The 21,201-nt window shown below is 33.5% G+C and overlaps 1 protein-coding gene across 3 annotated transcripts in view; it reads right to left on the bottom strand.

Annotated features, from left to right (window-relative positions):
- The window catches only part of arhgef2a (Rho guanine nucleotide exchange factor (GEF) 2a), a 69,904-nt gene that overhangs the window by 33,313 nt on the left and 15,390 nt on the right, over window positions 1–21,201 (bottom strand). For 2 of the 3 annotated variants that reach the window (XM_073821978.1, XM_073821977.1), the window contains exons 3-7: window positions 20,963–21,168; window positions 18,399–18,570; window positions 17,503–17,608; window positions 17,160–17,199; window positions 16,928–17,072 (exon numbers count right to left, since the gene is read on the bottom strand). In XM_073821978.1, coding sequence (XP_073678079.1) covers window positions 16,928–17,072; window positions 17,160–17,199; window positions 17,503–17,608; window positions 18,399–18,570; window positions 20,963–21,168 — 669 coding nt within the window. Of the gene's footprint in view, window positions 1–3,485; window positions 3,721–16,927; window positions 17,073–17,159; window positions 17,200–17,502; window positions 17,609–18,398; window positions 18,571–20,962; window positions 21,169–21,201 lie in introns of those variants that run through there. The other variant, XM_073821979.1, reaches the window with a different exon arrangement.

Here is a 21,201-nt window from a genome sequence, read left to right as displayed (position 1 = left end):
TTTAGTTTTAGCAATTTTAGTACAACTTAAACTTATTTTTTGGTTTCAGTTACCAAAATATTTTTTATTTTTATTTAATACAAATTGATTCAAACCAGATTTACAGTAAAAATCAGTATGAACACCAGTAATATTTTAGTATTATTTCTATAGTATTTTTCAATATTTTTAATTATATTTTTAATATTGTCAGTTTAGTCTACTTTTAGTTTGTTTGAGTAATTTTATGTGCTTTTGTATTTTAATTAGTTTTATACATATTTAGCTTTAAATTATTTTATTTCAGTTTTAGTAATTTTAGTACAGCAGTTTAAACTTATTAAACTTATTTTCAGTTACCAAAAAAAATTGAATTTAGTTTTTTTTCCATCTAATATTTATATTTCATATCAGCTTTATTTCAGTAACCTAAAATCATTTTCAATAGTTTTAGTTTTAGTTTGCACCCCGCCATCTTTTCTCATTTGTACAGTGTAGAAACAGAAATTTTTTTGAGCAAACAATCCGAGTTGTTTTACATTTTGAGCAGTCACTAGCAAAACATCCTCCATTATATAATGAAATATTCACCTTTTATATGTTCCTGTCTGCTGCCTTTGACGTCACAGCTCATTCGCCGACAGGATATTTGCTAGAGTTTAGGACTGGCACCACAAGAACATACACATCGGCCAATATGCGTTGCCATGAAATCATTTTCCAGTGGCTCCAGAGTAATTATATGGCATTTACAGCTCAAAAAACCCACTCCAGCTTTAAATTAAGTAAATTAGATAAGTCCAGGCATCCATTCTGCTCAATTACCAGTGCAACTCTATAAACTCTGTTTAACCCATTAAACATGCTGGGCTGTGTGTACTTCTGGATTGTTCTTGGTCATAAAAGGTTTGACCGGCAGCTGGTGTTGGTTAATATTCTAGTCAGCATTATCACAGAAGCTCTGCTCAGCCCAGGCTGACCATCTTCCTCTTTCATGTATGATTTGATGATGAGAAAATTTGATAAAATGAAGGAAAGAGAATGCTAAACATCTAGACAAACAATTCTAAAAATGTATTTGAAACATCAACTGAATTTTTAAGATAAAACTTCTAATTTTTTCATCTCTGAGGACGCCAGATCCCATTTTGGGATCGCTTTTCTGAAAATCGGCCTTTCTGTTGACATGCAAAGCAGGAAATAATGAGAGAGCACTTCCTCTTTCTAATCTGCACGAGGCATGAGTAAAGGTTGCCATAGGAACACGGACATGTGTTGGAAGTAAGCAATAGAAAATATATTAAAAAACGGTTAGTGTGTCTGTAGCAGTGCACAACCTGCAGGATATTGCTATCAAATTACCAAATCGAAATTTGACCCAGTTTGTTCAAAACCAGACCTTCCAGGATGTTTCTGCATTGTTTCGTACGTGTATGTGCGATCATCTTTGCAGATTTGGGAAGTCGCAATAGTTCATGCTAAATCGGAGAACAAACATGTGGTAAGTGTAGATAAAGTGACACTTTTTTTTGTCAAACTAAACTTGAGTATGACTGTACAAACTACAGAGGGACAAACTAGGAGCAGCTAACATTTCCAAGACTGTGTTTATAAAAATAATGTCAGGCTAATGAAATTTATTCGAGCGTGCAAACCGAAAACAATCTCTGTGCTCGTAGCTCACTTGAAAGTTGACATTGAATCAAACTTTCTCTACAAAACCATGAGCGCTATGTGCCCTGAGCACATTGTTGTCTGGGTTCAGAGAGCTTGTCTAAAGTTTGGTGTCATCTCCCGTCAAGGAAATGGGCTGAGATTGGCAGGACTTAACGTCGGTGCTCTACTTCGAATAGCCCTAGCTCCAGATTTAGTTCAGCCTGCTGTGGCCCGATGGCCTGGATACAGCTGGCCTATGGGGAACCATGACTGATTAGTTGACATTGACATTCTTCGCAAACACTTTTACATAAAAGCAAACGACAACACAGGACAGTAGCAGTTGTCTGATATGGATTCCCTCAAAAGCCAATGCCAACATAAATACTCAGAGAACTGGGGCTTGTTGTCACAGAAATTGTATGTCAACTTTAAGGTTTGGTTCAGTTACGAAAAATAAACCAGGGTGTGCTTGTTAATGGGCCAAATCGGCATACACTCTTAAAAATGAAGGCTCCAAAGGGGTGTTTTTGCAGTGATGCCATAGAAGAAACAATTTTTAGTTCCCAAAGAACCTTTCAGTGAACAGTTCTTAAATGAACCATTTTGAAGACATTTTAAAAATCTAAAGAACCTTTTCTGCATTTGAAAGGTTCCATAGATGTTCAAGGTTCTTTATGGAACCATCGATGCCAAAAAAAAAAAAAAAAAACTTTATTTTTGGTGAAAATTGTATTATATAAATTCAAGGTAAATACTAGGACAAGCAAACTAGGCCTCGTCTACTGCTTATGGTCACATTAAACATGCTTAAATTGATGTTAGACCTCTGTTTGACCTTTGACATTACCATTTAATACAAGAAGATGTGGTGAGATAGTGTGTGTGTGTGTGTGTGTGTGTGTGTCTGTGTGAGCAAAAACACATCTCACTGTTTAAAAAATCTTGCCTTCGGACCTGAACCTGGAATTGATGCTTTAACTGAGTGCTATTTCTATGGCAACCTCTCTTTTGGCTCTCTTTCTCTCTATGCGCGCACACACACAGTCTGTTGTTCAACATTCCCACTCAGTAACACCTACACAACTCAAACTCACACTGAAGCTAATAATTGGACAAAAAAGGTGCACATTCAGTGCCAAAAGCAAACATACAATCACTTACTCGAGGTGTCTTTACATTCCAGAGTTAATGCTGCTCTGAGCAGGCTTGAAAAGATGAAATACCACATAAAAGCTGTAATAACACACCTTAACTTCTGGTACCAGAAGCAGATCTGACGCTGCTTGGCTTCTGTGCAAATAAAACTGCAGCATCTTAAACTTTGTTGTCATGACATTTTTCATAACTACTAAGTTATAATTTTATATTTGTTTCTATATTCATGTTATATATAAAACACTCATTCCATAAGTTATTTCAGAAATTGTTATTACTGTATGAACGCATCTTCTTGCTGTATATGCTGCTTAGCAGCAGTTTCTGTGCTGCCTTTGCATCCTACCAAAAATGACATCATATTTCCTTGCCGACATTGATATACAACCTCTAGGTTAATAGCTGATGGATTTTTATAGTCGTAAAACACACTCTCAGTGCTTTTCTGAAGTAGGTTAATTGCTTTTGAACAATATGTTTTATCAAAATACAAATAAAGTTGAACTGAAAGGAACTGAACTGACTTCTCATAACCAAATGTTTTTGTAGTCAATATTACAGCCCCTATAAGCGCTCAAATCCCTTATGAACCATGCCCAGTAGAAAATTCAAACAGAACGTCTAAATAGTTTTAATTCACACGATAATCTGGTTAAAACGCGAATACTTGAGCGTCGCGTAGTTGCACTTACCCGCTGACTGATCTCTCTCATCCTCTCCTGGCGAAGTTTCGACAAATCCGCTACTCGAGACATTGCGATATTCTATTCGTCTTTAGTACAACGAAAAACGAATCCTCTTACAGCAAAACCATATGTATATCCCATAAATTAAGATAAAAGTTCCCTTTTGGCCCCGTGTTTGTCTAATAGCAGCGTTTTTAAAAGGCAGGAGACATTTACAGAACAGCGCGGCGCGGTAACTTTGAGGGAAATAAGCTCTCCTCTCTCTCACTCACTCTCTCTCTTTCTCTCCTCCCCTTCAGTTAAACGCCGTGTTGACTCGTTCAGGAAGCGAAAGATGACTGTCCCAAACCTCTTAGATAAGAAGATATAATAATTTTATATGATTCAATTAAAATAAGTGGCATTTTGTTTCTTAGCTTAATGAATAACTGATGCCATGTTGTAAATATTTCTAAAAACAGGACAAAATGCGTCCTATTTTATTCAAGAAGCAAACGTCTTTCTTCACTTTTTTATATTTAGCAACAAAATACAATTAAATAGTAAACCACCTGAAGCACAAGCGTAATGTCAAATTAAACTGTAGAACTAACCTTTCTAAAGGCATTTCACTAGGCTACATATTTATATCGTTTTAGCTTGAGAATGCATTTTATTAAACCATAATCATTATTTTTCAGCTATGATGTGTAAAATAACAAATATAGCTGCAAGCAGCAGTTTAGGGGCCAATCACTCTGCAATCAAGGCAGCAAGCATCAGAGCAACTGGAGCAATGAGTAACTGAAGCCATTGTACCATTATTTTAGTCATAATAGGTGAAAAACCATAAAAACAACCATTAGTAATATGATTTAATGGGTTATCACTTTTGACCAATAGGTGGCACTGTTAACAAATCGATGTGGTGTGAGGTGACAATGACACACACATAAAGTTTGGTGTCAATATGTCAAAGCTTTGCAAAGATAAAGCCTCAGAGGGCATTATGTCTCAAATTTGTTGCATTGCTATACAAAAACTGTTTCATCTGTTGACACAAAATCTGTAACTGTATCAGCACAGTCTGAAAATGATCTGACTCGATTTTTTTTGGTAAAAATCGGACAAACAATCATGGAGGAGTTTGAAAAAGTAGCTTTTCGACATAAATCAAAATGGCGGACAGGACATTTGGCCAACTATGGCATAACTGTATGTAAGTTATTGGCAAGGCTCAAGGAATATTTTGAGATCACTTTCATTACAATAGGCTAATACAATCAAGTCTTTATAACTTTCTGCCACACAAGGTGGAACTGCCCGCAAACTTTTTGAGTTCTGTCATGGCATAGTGCATGGTAGGCATGGAAAAATTGGGTATGGTTTGACTCGGCATGCTCCTCTGAATCTAAAAGGCCAGTTTTGTGATTTTTGGCCAAACAACTCAGAAGTTATAAGCAAAAATTGCTATTTTTCATATCTTCTGACCACTAGGTGGCACTGTGCCGAAACACTGCAGGTAGCCTCAGGTCTTGGTTGTATTAACAGACACCAAGTTTGGTTTTAATACAGCAAATGGTTGCGGAGATATAACCTCACATCCATTTTTGCATGCTTTGTCAAATGCGTTATTTGAGAACGATTTGACTAATCAACTTGAATTCCAGAATTTTTTGCCAGCATGGTCTGAAGATTAACGGAGTCAATTTTGGTGAAAATCAGACAAACTGTCTGTCCTGTAATTGCTGCTTGCAGCTACATTTTATGGTTATACCAGTTCGTCTTAGTCTATGCAATATCCTTAAAAAACCTGCATATTAATATTAGGCTTGTCACAAGTTCATATGATAGAAACATCTGTGTGGTTTAAGCACAATAGTCAGATGCCACCATCTGTCATGATGTAATGATGGTACTAGAGCAATGACAGCAGTGCATACTCTCAACCCCGGTGGCTAAACTCTTTCAAACAAACAATGACGTCATCTTTAGCACCAACACCTATTCAGCATTTCTCAGAGAGGCTGTACGCCCTAGAAGGAACTAAGACTAATGTTCGGAAAGCTTGTGGTCTGTATAACCACGCAAAAAGCACCCTTGAGTGAAATCAGACTAGTGACTACCTTAAATGAAAATGAAATGACGGATAGTTAGTTTATTATGCAAATCAACATTTAATAATACAGACATTTAGCTGCAGTATTGGAGTGGCTCTACATGCACCTCTGCAGATTACTGTGGAAAGGCAGAAAATGGTGGACGTTTTCTTTTGGGAAAAGAGCCGAAGGGAGAGGAGGGGAGATTCTTTTCCCGCCTTGGCCACATCTGTCGCCATGCCAACAGTGTACTTAGACTTTGGCTGGGTTATGAGGGGAGCCTGGAAAGTTTACAGTGGGCGGCAAAGGTTTGGGGTTTTTTATACTGTATGGGCACATTAATAGAAGCATGCAAAAGACTGCTTAAAAGCTTTTTCGTATTTCTTTTTTAAATATGTTGCATGGTTTAAAGCTAGTCAAATCTCTCAGCAGATTAAAGCAAGATTAACGGAGGTCAAATCTTTCAACAGATGTACTGTCCCATCTAGTCATTTTGGATTCATCAAACAATACTGACTGTAGCTCAGATGACATAATCTGGTCTACATAATCTGGTTGTGGAACAGATAAGAGAGTTAAATGAGCAGAGACTGAGAGTTGAAGAATAAAATTAAAAGCTCAGGAAAGAAAAAATTATACACAAAAACATATACACATGCACATACACACTACCAATCAAAAGTTTTTGAACAGTAAGATTTATTATGTTTTTTAAAGAAGTCTCTTCTGCTCATTAAATCCGCATTTATCTGATCCAAATATTTTGAAATATTTTTACTATTTAAAATAACTGTTTTTTATTTAAATATATATTTTAAAATGTCGTTTGTTCCTGTGATTTCAAAGCTTAATTTTTATCATCATTACTCCAGTCACATGATCCTTCAGAAATCATTTCAATAATCTGATTTGCTGCTCAAAAAACATTTATTATTATTATTTTGTTGACAACAGAGGAGTATCATTTTTTCAGGTTTCTTTGAAAGTTCAGAAGAACAGTATTTCACAATATCACTGTTTTTTCTGTATTTTGGAACAGAAGACAATTCTTGAAAATTTTGAAAAAATTAAAAATCGTACTGTTCAAAAACTTTTGACTGGTAGTGTGTGTGTGTGTGTGTGTGTGTGTGTGTGTGTGTGCATATATATATATATATATATATATATATATATATATATATATATTTTTTTTTTTTTTTTTTTTTTTTTTTAATTTTGAAAAATTAAAAATCGTACTGTTCAAAAACTTTTGACTGGTAGTGTGTGTGTGCGCATATATATATATATATATATATATATATATATTTTTTTTTTTTTTTTATTAATTTCCCCCTGAGTTTTTAATTTTATTCTTTTTATTCTAAAAAAAAACATTTGAAATATATTTATTTTTTATTATAATTTTTCTCCCTGATTTTATTCTTCAAAAAGTGTCCCCCCGAACATTTGATTTTATTCTTTTTATTCTTCCAAAAAAAAACATTTCTTTTAAATATATATATACATATATAATTTTTATTTATTATTTTTCCCTCTGAGCTTTTAATTTTATTCTTTAAAAAAGTGGCCGCCGAACTTATTTTTTTCCTTTTTATTCTTTATTTATTTTTCCCCCTGAACTTCTTTTAAATATATATATATATATTATTCTTCAAAAAAGTGCCTCCCCGAACTTTAATTTTATTATTTTTATTCTTCCAAAAAAACTTTAACATTTTATATATATATATATATATATATATATATATATACACACACACACACACACACACACACACACACACACACAATTTTTATTGTCATTTTTTATATTTATTTTTTATTTATTTATTATTTTCCCCCCTAAGCTTTTAATTTTATTCTTCAAAAAAGCCCCCCTCCTGAACTTTAAATTTTCTTCTTTTTATTCTTATTCTTTAAAAAACAAAACAAAACATTATTTTAAATGAAAATACATAAATAAAATGTTTCTATTTGTTTATAATTCATATTATTATAAAAATGGACATAAAATTATATACAAATTTGACATTACATTAAATATTTATAACACAATAAATATTACATAAATACACTGTTTTCTTTCATTTTACATATATAAATATACTTAGAACCATACCTGTAATACAAATAAAAATGCGTATGTTTACATTGCTTATAACCGAATACTATGAATTTGATTTGTTATACATAAAAACTTATGACTGTTACACCAAAGCCAGCTTGTGTTGGCATAAAAAGTTTTCCATTAAATTACTTGATTACGTAAGTTAAAATAAATTCTCTAAATAAATAGTACGGCTCAAACAAAAACCTTAATGTGCTGTTTGTTTGTGGACAGTTACATCACAATTAGCTCTCAAAAAGCCATCCCTCCACCCATCGCCAGCACTATTCTGTTAGAAAATGAGTATATGACGTCTCTTTCTGTGAAATCCACAAGCTCTTCAACTTTAAATAGTGAAGCACCATTCTCTCTCTTGCTCGGTCTTTCGTTCACTGTCTCTGAGGAAGGACAGATTGCACTGTGGGCGGACTTCCACACAAGTGTTTCAACACTTGTTCTCTCTCTCCCTCTTACTCACGATTCCTTTAATTTCATGCACACAAGCTTTCTTTCTTGTGTTGGTAATAACAAATCTGTGGCATGGGACCAGCTATGTTGTTTATTAGCAGTCAGATTTCAGCCCCTGCAGCACTCCTGACCGAATCGATAATGATGAATACTCTGTCTTCAGTGAGTATTTGAGGGCTGCCTCTGTACTCGGATAGTGCTGATGTTACTGGAGCGGTCTGCTGCAAGCTATCCTAACAAATGCTAATAAGCGAGATGCCACTTCATAATCAGTGCCGGTTCAACAAGTACACTGACTACAGATACTAATAGGCTGATCTTGTTATTCATCATTAGAGTGCAGAAAATAAATAAATGAATACATATTTTGTTAGTTGTTTGTTTGCTATTTTGTCCTTTTTTAATTGAGATATTTTTGCCTTTTCACAATTACTTTCAATCGATTTGAAAAATAAATAAATGTAACTTTTTAAAATTAAATCTCACTTCTGATATTTTTTCTTTTTTTACTTTTTTAAAATATCTGTAACATTTACTATTTTTTATTTATTTATTATTTTTTTACTTTTTTAAAAATTACTTTTAATGTGTTTGGAAACAAAAACAAAATAATAAATAAATAAATAAATAAATAAATAAATAAATTCTGTTTTAATTTGTCTATTTTTGCTTTTTTACAATTACTTTCAATGAATTTGGAAAACATAAATTTCACTTTTTAAAACTATATGTCACTTTCGATATTGTTTTCCTTTTTTGTGTTTTTCACTTTTTATATCTGTAACTTTTGCTATTTTTTTATAATTACTTTTAATGTGTTTGGGGGAAAAAACAGAATAAATTTCAGTTGTTTCAATGTTTCAATGTAGCTATTTTTGCCATATTACAATTACTTTTTAACGCATTTGGAAAATAAATGAACAATAAACAAACAAACAAACAAACATGCCTTTTTCAACTTTTACTATTCTTGCTTTTTTATTTTTATTTTCAATGTGTTAGGAAAAAAACTAATCCTGCTTTTTAAATTAGTTATTTTTTTTTGCCTTTTCACAATTACTTTCAATGAACTTGGAATATAAATAAAAAATATTTTGTTACTTTTTAAAATTATATCTCACTTCTTATATTTTTTCTTCTTTTTTGCTTTTTGAATTTTTTTTAAAATGATCTCTAACCTTTGTTATTTCACAATTACTTTTAATAAATTTGCAAAACAAATGAAAAAGATTCACTTTTAAAAATATATCTCACTTCTGATATATATACATATATACATATATACATACATATATATATATATATATATATATATATATATATATATATACACACATTTTTTACTTTTTTTTAAATTATCTCTAACTTTTACAACATTTTTGCTTTTTTATTATTATTTTCAATGTGTTAGGAAAAAAGTTAGTTAGGATTAATAGTTATTTTTGCCTTTTCACAATTACTTTCAATGCATTTGGAAAATAAAAAAATACATTTCACTTTTTAAAATTATACTCACTTCTGAATTTTTTTTTCTTTTTTACTTTTTAAAATTATCTCTAACTTTTGATATTATTTGCTTTTTCCTTTTTACTTGCAATGTATTTGAAAAGAAAACAAATAAATAAATAAATTTAAATTCTTACTTCTGATATTTTCCCTTTTGCTATTTGTTTTAAATGATATATAACTTTTGAAATTTTTGCCTTTTCATAATTATATAACATAACGAATATTAACCATTTATTCAATAGAACAGAATACATTTTTTTTTTTTATATATAAAAATATGTTTCCGGAACTAGATTTAAATGTAAAATTTAAAACTTGTCCTCTGCTTATCAGATTTGCTCCAGAGTTAAAAGGTCAATGACACCAAAGTCTGCAATCAAAAGTACAAAAAAAAAAAAAAAAAAAAAATCAATATGAACTTAAATATTTCTCATCATTTCTCTTAAGCCAAATTATCTCATCAGTGCATTCAACATTGATTCAATGCAATCAAACATTTGTTTTCAGTTCAAGAATTTGATCGTAATTTAAGAGAAACATCTAAGACAAAGTTGATAATGAAACAAAACACACCTGAGGTCTCCTGATCTAAGAGCAGACAGGTTCTTTCCTGATTTTACATAGCTATAGATTAAATGATCTAAGAAATAGAGCTCATTTATGCGTTATGCGCATTTTGCATTAATTTGCATTACACTGAAGCTGTGGTTACAATGATAGTGGGTGTTAGCTGTGGCCATGACTCTACACTGAAATAGATGGATAGAAAGAGAGAGAATGAAAGAGAGAGAGGGAGCGTTGCTGTGGGTTACCACTCTATAGAGGAGGCTCTCTTCAGAGCTGCTTTCTGCGGCAGACGGGAAAATGTGTTTTTCTATGTGTGTGTGTTTATGACAGTAGGAGATATAGTGAGGACAGTGTGTGTTTCTGCAGAGATAATGACCAGGTTCTGGAGGCTGAAGCCCACGAGGCCTGTCATTCAGCACAGATTGTGTCACAAAACACAACGTGATGCCTTAAGGTGAATGTGTGTGTGCACATTTGTATTCACAAGTGGATTTCTAATTTTGGCTAAGTGAGATGCGGCATCAATCATAGAAGTTACATTTTGTTCTGTCAATGAAAAAAACAAACAATGCCAATATTACAAAATAGAACATTCAAAAGTGTCTGTTCTAAAGAAACATTGTCTAACAGTGACACCAGCAGGTAAAGTTACAGCAGGAGTCCGCGTCTCTCGCCTCCCCTGAGCCCACTGAGTTTTAAAAGACCTGTGAGTTTAGTGGGGGGTCACTGAGAATGAATGGGGGAAAGTCACATGAGAGGAGGCAATGAGTCCATTGCGATATGATTGGATATGACTGGTTGTGTTTAGCTGTGATTCGTTAATGCGATAAATCCTGCCTCTTGTGTTCAGTCTGAATGAATTTTAATAGGAATAGGAAGACTAATAAAAAAAGTAAGTAAACATCTTACACACTTAGATAATGACTTTGTTACGTCAAAATAAAACTTAAAATGGCCTGAAATCATGACATGTGGGAGTTTTTTAAAGTGAGTAATCAGTGAAATTTAAAGTATATCGCTGTGTCTGTGACTAATATTTACCAAGTTTTGATGACTGATGACCAAAAATTAAACTATTTAGGCAATTAAATTAAAAATAGTTAAAAGACATGAATTTACATTTGATTTAAGAAAAAAAAAGAAAAAAACGTCTGCCTCCTCATTTCAGAACAACACCACACAACTAGTATAAATATATAAATAAATAAATAAAGTGTGCATTGAATATTTATTTATAATATTTATTAATATTTTTTATTATATATATATACTCTGTGTATATATGTATGTGTGTGTGTGTGTATATATATATATATATATATATATATATTAGTGGTGGGCTGTTATCGGCGTTAACGTGCTGCGTTAACGTGAGACTTTTATCGGGCGATAAAAAAAATATCGCCGTTAATCTATTCTCAAAATTGGGTTGGGAGCTGGGTCTAAACTACGCAAGCTATGATGACTTTCACCTTGATAGTTTGTATGTATACGCGGATGTATACCAAAGACTATAGAATATGTTCGCGCGTTTATGTCTCCTCCGCCAAAACACAGACGGGATCACGTCGTCCTCCATTCATAAAAACCGAATCTACTATAGCGCGAAATGCCACGTAAATTCGTCGTTTTTTGGATTCATAAATCAAATATGGTCTGTCACTTAATTCAAATCGCGATATGGACTAGTGTCTGTGAAAACTGAAATGCAAAAAGACCGTTTTAATATGAATCCGGTATGTTCCGTTTGCCTAGCTGTATGTATGAAATTCATACTATGAATGGTGGAGACGCGCTTTTACTACATGCATACTGAAACACACGTGACGCTCCCGGTAATTTTTGGCATTTGCATCTCACATGAACAGATAAACTCAATCTCCAAAACTGCTGTGACTGTGAGTGTCACTTATACCGTTTCATTTGAGAAAACTCGCATCATGTCATACTGTATACACAGACCATTGCTTTATGAGTCTCCCAACAGCTTGGAGTAAGCAGTGCAGCAAATGGCCAACAGTGAGGGGAGACACAGTTGTTGAAAAATGACTGCCAGTAAAAAACCCTGACAGTAATATTTCAAGAGCAGGTGTTGGCCTGCACTCACTGGGTATTTCCCACTTTATGAAATGCATTTTATGGCACTGTGGCAAGAAAGGAAGTCCATAATATGTAATGCTTAACATTCATCCGTTAAGACATAAATGTAAAGGGGGCCAAGAAAAGAGAAAGAGTGCGGACAGAAAGAGCAACTGAAGGATACAAAGAAAACAGAGGGGATGGCTGAGAGTTAAAGATAATGGGAGGAGGAAATGGGCCAGACGATGAGATGACTCTGCCAGACTGTTTACTTTGCAACTAATAATCATCACACACACACACACACACACACACACACACGCACACGCACACGCACACGCACACGCACACGCACACGCACACGCACACGCACACGCACACACACACACACACACACACACACACACACACAGTACTGTGGCAGTACCAGTGTACAAGAAGAAACCTTAGTTTATACCACAGTGCTGTATGATTACCATATTTATGTTTGCCTTATCCGAAGATTATATATTCATCTGTCAAAATGATGGAAAGCATTTTGAAAGTTTTCGATAAATGAAGAAAAATACTCCACTATGTCCACAAAACCGCAGTGAAATCATGGTACTTTCTTAGTAAGGGTTGTAATTATGCCTCTCAATGGTAAAGAATTAATTCCTAAAGGCTGACAGAGTTAAAAACAAACCCGGTCATGCTACGTCCTCTCACAAGCTCCTTCCTTGTGTGTGTTTGGGGTCAGATCAGGCTTCAAACAGCTGACTGGACCCGTGTGTGATTGTTTGTGTGGGTATGCGCATGTAAGTGTTTGGAAATGAGAGAGAGAGAGAGAGAAGCAGAAAGCGCTTCCAAGGAAGTCTAGTCACATGAACATCAGTCTGTGCTTCCCAGCTGATCATATGGTTGTGATCTATCAAAATGCATAACCATATAATGCAGAAGAACCTTTTGAACAAACCCTCAGACAGAATGCATTTAGAGAAAACTGTAGACTATACTATGAATCTGGTCATGTGGTTTTAAAGTCGAAGGAACTATTAAAAAACGAGACAAGACTATTTTAGGCAAACGGTCCAGCTTGCTTTATAAAGAGAGTGGTTGTGTCATAAAACTCCTCCCTTCTTTTGCTGGACTGTTTGTGTTGGAGCCTGCGGGCCTGGCATGAAAATCTTATTCCCTAAAGTGGACGACTAATCACGAGTGCCAATTCTGTCGACGTTCCCTTAAGATCTACAGAGAAAGCGTGTGTGATTTTTAGTGGCATGATGTCATGGAAAGACCTGCAATTCAAACAGACCTTTAGCTGGGATGATAAGAGTATGTGTTTAAATGAGAACTCGGTCAATGTGAAGAGTCTTGACCTTATAAGTTTATATTGGTTTGAAGTGGCACATGGAAAAGTTTATATGGAAGCCAATTTCCACATCAAGGTAAAAATAAACTAATATAAAAAAGGTAATTGCATCCTTCTTCCACAACTGTGACTAAATTTCTCATCATCTAAATAATAATAATAATAATTTACACTACCAGTCAAAAGTTTTTGAACACTAAGGTTTTTAATGTTTTTTTTAAGAAGTCTCTTCTGCACACCAAGCCTGCATTTATTTTTAAAATTGTGAAATATTTTTACTATTTAAAATAACTCTTTTCTATTTGAATATATTTAAAAACATAATTTGTTCCTGTTATCAAAGCTAAATTTCCAGCATCATTACTCCAGTCTTCAGTGTCACATGATCCTTCAGAAATCTTTCTAATATACTGATTTGCTGTTCAAGAAACATTTTTATTATTATTATCAATATTTTAATTTTTTTTTTCAGGATTTACTAATAAATATAAAGATCTAAAGGTCAGCATGTATCTGAAATAAATAACTTTTGTAACATTAAACACTATAGTATTCAAAATCTTTTAGTCAGTATATTTATTTTTTTATTTTTTTGGTAAAGAAATTATAGAAATTAATACTTTTATTTAGCAAGGGTGCTTTAAATTAATCAAAAGTGATGATAAAGACAATTCATTATGTTACAAAAGATTCTAAAAGAAAACAATTCTACTCTATGCTGTTTTAATTAATAAATGTTTTTTAAGCAGTAAATCTAAATATTAGAATGATTTCTGAAGGATCATGTGACTGGAGTAATGATGCTAAAAATCAGCTTCGAAATCACAGGAATAAATTACATTTTAAAATATATTCAAATAGAAAACAGTTATTTTAAATAGAAAAAATATTTCAAAATTGTACTGTTTTGTACTGTATTCAGCGGATCAAAAGTGACAGTAAACGCTTTTACATGGTTACCAAAAATATATTAAAAAAATATATTTTTGAACTGTCTTAAAAAATGAAGAAGCACAGAGGTTTTAAGTGTTATACTGTTTTAAAAAATGTTTCTTAAGCATATTAGAATGATTTCTGTAGAATCATGTGACACTAAAGACTGGAGTAAGACTGAAATGAAAATTCAGCTTTGCCATTACGAAATAAATTCTATTTTAAATTACATTAAAAAAGAAAAAGTTGTAATATATGTCTCACAATACAAGAGTTTTAACTATATTTTTGTTTTAAAATTTAATTTTACATGAACTTTAGAGTTGTAATGGAATGGAAATTGGAACAAATTAAAATTTCAATTTCATATTTGTATATTTTGTCTTAGTGTTAACGTTAGCATAATTACCTTTTTAGTTTTTTCCTCTGAAACAGACTTCTAAAGATTTGACAGTCCAAGAACACGACTAACACTAATGCGAGTAAACGAGGACTTTGTTTCAAAAGCACTGCGATACTGACTGAAAAACAATGTCATCTTCAGACCTGTCATCACTCGACCAAAAAGTCCTGCTTCCTCATGTGTCATAGTAGTGAACTGGGTCAAAGATAATATTTCCGTCCTTAAAACAACTACAAAAGGTGCTTTGTTCATTCTGTCATATGTATTTGAGAATATTGCATACCATGCTCTCAACATCACATTAACTAATGTTCAGTACTTTCTGATGGTTCAATGAGTGTTTCTTAAACCAGCCCATAGATCACTTGAAAGAAAGGAGAAGTTCACTTCCAGAACAGAAATTTACAGATAATTAACACCCCCTTGTCATCCAAGATTCTCTCCATATAGTGGACTTTAATGGTGCCCGCAAGTTTGAACTTCCAAAATGCAGTTTTAATGCAGCTTCAAAAGGCTCTAAACAATCCCAGCGAAGGAAGAATGGTCTTGAAATGATCTGTGATTTTCTGAAAAGAATATGCAATTTATATGCTTTTTAACCTCAAATGGTCGTCTTGTCTAGCTCTGTGTGAACCCTAGGGATTTCGGGTCAAGACAGTTAGGGTATGTCGAAAAACTCCCATCTCATTTTCTTCTCCAACTTCAAAATCATCTTCCATCACTGTTTTACCTTTTTTTGGAAAGGGTGTTTGATCTTCTTTGCATGTTTACATTGTAAACTCTCGGTTGGTATTTCTGTAGCAATGTAGGACGATGTTTTAAGTTGGAGAAGAAAATGAGATGGGAGTTTTTCGACATAACCTAACGGTCTTGAACTGTAAAACTGCATTTGAGGTTAAAAAGTAAATAAATTGTCAGTTTGTTTAGAAAATGACTGATCGTTTCGCTAGAGAAGACCCTTCTTCCTCAGCTGGAATTATTTAGAGTTCTTTGAAGCTGCATTAAAACTGCATTTTGGAAGTTCAAACTTGCGGGCACCATTAAAGTCTACTATATGGAGAGAAATTCTGAAATGTTTTTCTCAATTTGACATGATTTCTTATCAACTGAAGAAAGAAAGACATGAACATCTTGGATGACAAGGGGGTGAGTAAATTATCTGATTTAATCTGATAAATTTTAACTCTAAAATTCAAACTTTAATTGAAATTTAAAGGCAAAAACATCAATTCTGTCATCATTTACTAACCCTCATATCATTCCAAACCGGTTAAGACTTCCTTTCTTATTTTGAGAAATGTCTCTGCTTTTTGTCTATACAATGGAAGTCAATAGTAACCAAAACTGTAACCAACATTCTTCAAAATATCTTTTGTTTCACAGAAGAAAGGCTGTCTCTCAAACTCAAAAAGACATGAAACTACTGGAACTTTTCTGAATGTAATAAAAGAAATGATTACAGCTTTGATAAGATGTCAAACCTGCAAACTTTCTGGCACTTTCTGAGGAATTTGGGGCTGACTGCTAAGTTATCAGCAGTGAGTCAGTGTTTGCAAGGTTCTTATGATTCATGACAAGCTGGAGTCTGATTCTGAGCACGAACCAAGATGTTGAATTTCAGCTGGGAGCCTAATGAAAGTATAGAGTGAGTATTATTAGCCTGAGAACTAATAATACAGGCAGAAACTGAAATTTTACAGAGAACAAGTAGAGGAGGTAGACACAGGTTTTTTTTCATAATTATCCAGTTGCCTGTTGAGCAGGACTGTCTCACTCTGCCCTCTGTTGGACTGGAATGACACTACTGTCCAGTTTCACTACACTGCACCTTTCTTTTTAACTAAAATGAGTAATATGCCATACAACAACCATCCAGAAATGATACTTTTCGCCAATGTCAGTTTGCCTTTTGACATACTAAACACAAGAATGGGCAGGAAGCTGGGCCCCTACCTTATGGTTAGCAGTCATCTTGCGCAGGAAGCTCAGTGTTCGTTCCAGACGATTTCCTGATGCTTCCTCTTTGTTCTCATGCCCCTCAGCCTTTATTTGTCCTCTATCTATGTCCCAGCCTAGAGCAGCAGACTCACTGTCTATACTGTATCAGAAAGAAAAAAATAAAATGTTTGCTTAAAAAATATGGATATTTACAACTGAATATGTTTGATTGAGGATTGATGCACACCTGTGAGTTGATCCTCCAATCTGGTTGTATGAAACACTCTCTGGATCACATTGAAAAAGACAAGAATAACGTTCTCAATGATTTGAGGAAATAGAACTTGTATTCAAACAAGTGCATGACGTAATGCTGTCTTCTTAATGTCAGTTTCAGTTTCAGTGCAAAGTCACAAACATAGCGAATATGAAATATCTTAACACTTATTTTTTGTGTTAAACTGTATAATAAAAACAACATTAAAAACAAACAAAAAGTGAGGAAAAGAACCACACAGGAAATATAAATGAATGGTTTCTTTCGAATTCATTTGTGAGCTACAAGGAAACCCCAAACAAAATCAACTGACCATGGCAGTAGGAGCGCGGGCGAGGGGCGGAGCTTTTAGGCATCTGCTGCATCATACACAAGCTGGGGGCGGAGACACTGCAGCCATGCATCTGATTAGACTGCTCCTGAAAAATATTTCATATACATCACCATTCAAAAGTTTGGGGTCGGTGAGTTACCTCAGTGTCACATGATCCTTCAGAAATCATTATAATATGCTAATTTAATATGCTCATACTTTTTAATATAATATTTTTGCTAAATAGTTTTAAAACAATGTTTTTTTTCTGGCCACGAACAGAATTTATCTGAAATAGTAAAGACTTTTTAATTTTGCCACCGTTTATCCATTGAATGCATCTTTGTTAAATAAAATAAAACAATAAAATAAATCTTACTGACCCCAAACTTTTGCACAGTAGTGTAAGAATGGATATAAGACTACGTCTACGTTAATCTGAAAACATTTGAAAACAGCGTTTGCATTTTGAAACGCCCTTCAAAAGTTTCTCATTCACTCTAAATAGTTAAACTGCCTGCTGATCTCCAGAAAAAAACAATCAGGTCCCAAAAAATGGTGCAAGTTCAGTATTATATTGTATTAAGTATCAGTATTATATTCTGCTTAACATAAAGGGCATTTTTTACATTTCCATTGAATAAGATACAAAAAAGAGGCTGAAATCCTTCAATGCGTTGTTTTTTGGTCCTCTTTTCCATCAGTAAAACAAATTGCTGCTCCATCTTGATCTCAGGAGCTCAAAAGCAAAATTACACAAGCAGTTCTGTTTATATTTACTTCTATGTGGTTTGAATTTCTTCCATCAATAATGCTTCCTTAAAAGGTGGCTACCTACTCTAAGTATACAGTACATAGTAATGAAGCTGACAGAGGCTTTGTGTGCGTGTTCTCACCTCAAGCGCTGATCGATGATGTTCCTGATGCTCTGCTCCAACTTCCTCCTCAGTAAGTGACGTCAGGGACGCTCGAGTGACAGACCTGCGGGCTTCACGAGCTCTTTTGGACCTCAATGCACCATTTATCACCAAGGACATCTCATCCGGGTCCAGATCTTCAAGACTCACACTAAAAAGAAAAAGAGAGATGAACACTAAATTCACATACATTGTAATTGCATGACATGAAACAACAAGGTAAGTAACTGAATGTCAGGCTTGTTTTTGTCCTGCTGTCTGATGACTATCATTACAGAGCACCACAAATTATACGACATACAGGACATCTGCTATACCAAACACAGATGTACCCATATGTAAACACACATATATACACATAACTCGTAGCATTATAAAAAACCTAAAACTTCAAGCTTACTCTTTCTTGTTCCTTTGGACAATTTGAAGTCGACATCTATAACGCTAACTGAAGTGTAATGTTAGTTCCTTACTGGAGAGACCTATGTATGTCTCTGTGTGTGTTTTTAGCTATGCGTGTGTGTGTGTGTGTGTGTGTGTGTGTGTGTGTGTGTGTGTCTCTGTCTCCTCACTGAGTACATTGGCACTGGCTGGTAGTGATCTCACAATAATAGTCCACAGAGTGACACAGTAGAGGCCCTATATCAGCACAGTCGTGGACAAATGTATGCGTGAGAGAGAAAGAGGAATATGACAACAGCATGGAATAAGAATAAAAGTAAATACCAGGAAACCAGTTTAAATATGTGACCCTGGACCACAAAAGCAGTCATAAGGGTACATTTTTTAGAAATTGAGAAATATACATCTTTCTTGATCTATTGTTTGTTAGGATAGGATAATATTTGAAAATCTGGAATCTGAGGGTGCAAAAAAAAAATCTAAATATTCAGAAAATCACCTCTAACGTTGTCCAAATGAAGTTCTTGGCAATGCATAATCAAAAAATAAATTTTGATATATTTACAGGACAAAATTGACAAAATATCTTAAAGGTACATGATCTTTACTTAATATCCTAAGGATTTTTGCCATAAAAGAAAAATTGATAATTTTGACCCATACAGTGTATTTTTTGGCTATTGCTACAAATATGCCAGTACTACTTAAGGCTGGTTTTGTGGTCCAGTGTCACACATATATACATATATATATATACACACACACACACACACACACACACACATATATACATATATATATATATACACACTATTTACATACATCACACACACACGCACATATACATATATTTTTTAATTGTAAAAATGGTCCACTAGTTCGTCTATATAGTGCATTTCTGATACACTTAGTGCAACCTACTACTGCAACAACAAATACATGACATAAAATAAAACAAAAACTACAATAAAACAGTAAAAACGTACCCAAAAAATAATATAGCTAAATATATAATGATTTAAATATAAGAAGGGAAAAAAAAAATATATATATATATATATATATATATATATATAACAAAATCTGTTCTGTAGGGCTAACGATTAATTTCAGTGAGTGCATAATTTAGGTTGTGTAGGTTTGCTGACAAAAACAGTTGGTTATATTATACAATTTAAAGTTTAGGGTCACTAAGATTTTGTTTTTGAAGAAATTAATAATTTAACTCAGCACAGATCCATTAAACTGATAAAAAAATAGTAAAGATATTCATAATTTTACAAAAGATCTGTATTTTAAACAAATGTGGTTCTTTTGAACTTTCTATGCATTGAATCCTGAAAAATGCATCACGTTTTCTACAAAAGTATCAAGCAGCACAACTGTTTTCAACACTGATGTTAATGAGAAATGTTACTTGATCACCAAATCAGCATATTAGAATGATTTCTTAAGGATCATGTGACACTGAAGACTGAAATAATGATGCTAAAAATTCAGCTTTGCCATCACAGGAATAAATACATTACTTTTAAATGTAAAAAAAACACAGTTAATAATAAATAAAATATGTGACCCTGGAAGTAGCACTGGTATATTTGTAGCAATAGCCAAAAATACATTGTATGGCTCAAAATTATCGATTTTTCTTTTATGCCACAAACCATTAGGATATTAAGTAAAGATCATGTTCCATTAAGATATTTTGTACATTTCTTACTGTAAAAATATCAAAACTGAATTTTTGATTAGTAATATGCATTGCTAAGAACTTTAATTTGCACAACTTTAAAGTGAATTTTTCTTAATATTTAGATTTTTTTGCACCCTCAGATTCCAGATTTTTAAAAAGTTGCATCTCAACCATATATTGTCCTATCCAACAAACCATACATCAATGGAAAGCTTATTTATTCAGCTTTCAGATTAATTATTATAATTGTAATAAATTTAAGTTTTACATTATATTATATATCTGAAATTACATACAATTTATATGTATATTTCTATCATTTTTATAATGTTTATGTAGCCATTATGCCAATATGTCAGTATACTAAGTTTTTTTTTCTTTTAAATAAAAGGTAGAGCACACTTGGACCATTTCGAAGTACTAAAGTGTCATGTAAATGCGTTTTCACCTTCGTGTGTCATTGGGTGGATACCCCTGTGCCACAGCCCCAGGTTCCCAGCTGTGTCTCCTCCATGGGTCGAGTTGAGACAGGTGACGAGTGGCAGGGGAGCGTAAGGTCACAAACGGAGTACCGGGGGAGATCGGTTGAGAGCAGTAAGGAGGTGAGAATGAAGAACATACAGCCCGAGGAGAGGGAGGAGGAGTGCTTGACATCTGGGTGTAATGAGTGAGAGAACAAACAAATAA

This window comes from Garra rufa, chromosome 17 (genome assembly GCF_049309525.1).
Source record: "Garra rufa chromosome 17, GarRuf1.0, whole genome shotgun sequence".
Lineage (NCBI taxonomy): Eukaryota > Metazoa > Chordata > Actinopteri > Cypriniformes > Cyprinidae > Garra > Garra rufa.
Note: the sequence above shows the minus strand (reverse complement) of the source record. Positions and strands in the feature narration are given on the sequence as shown.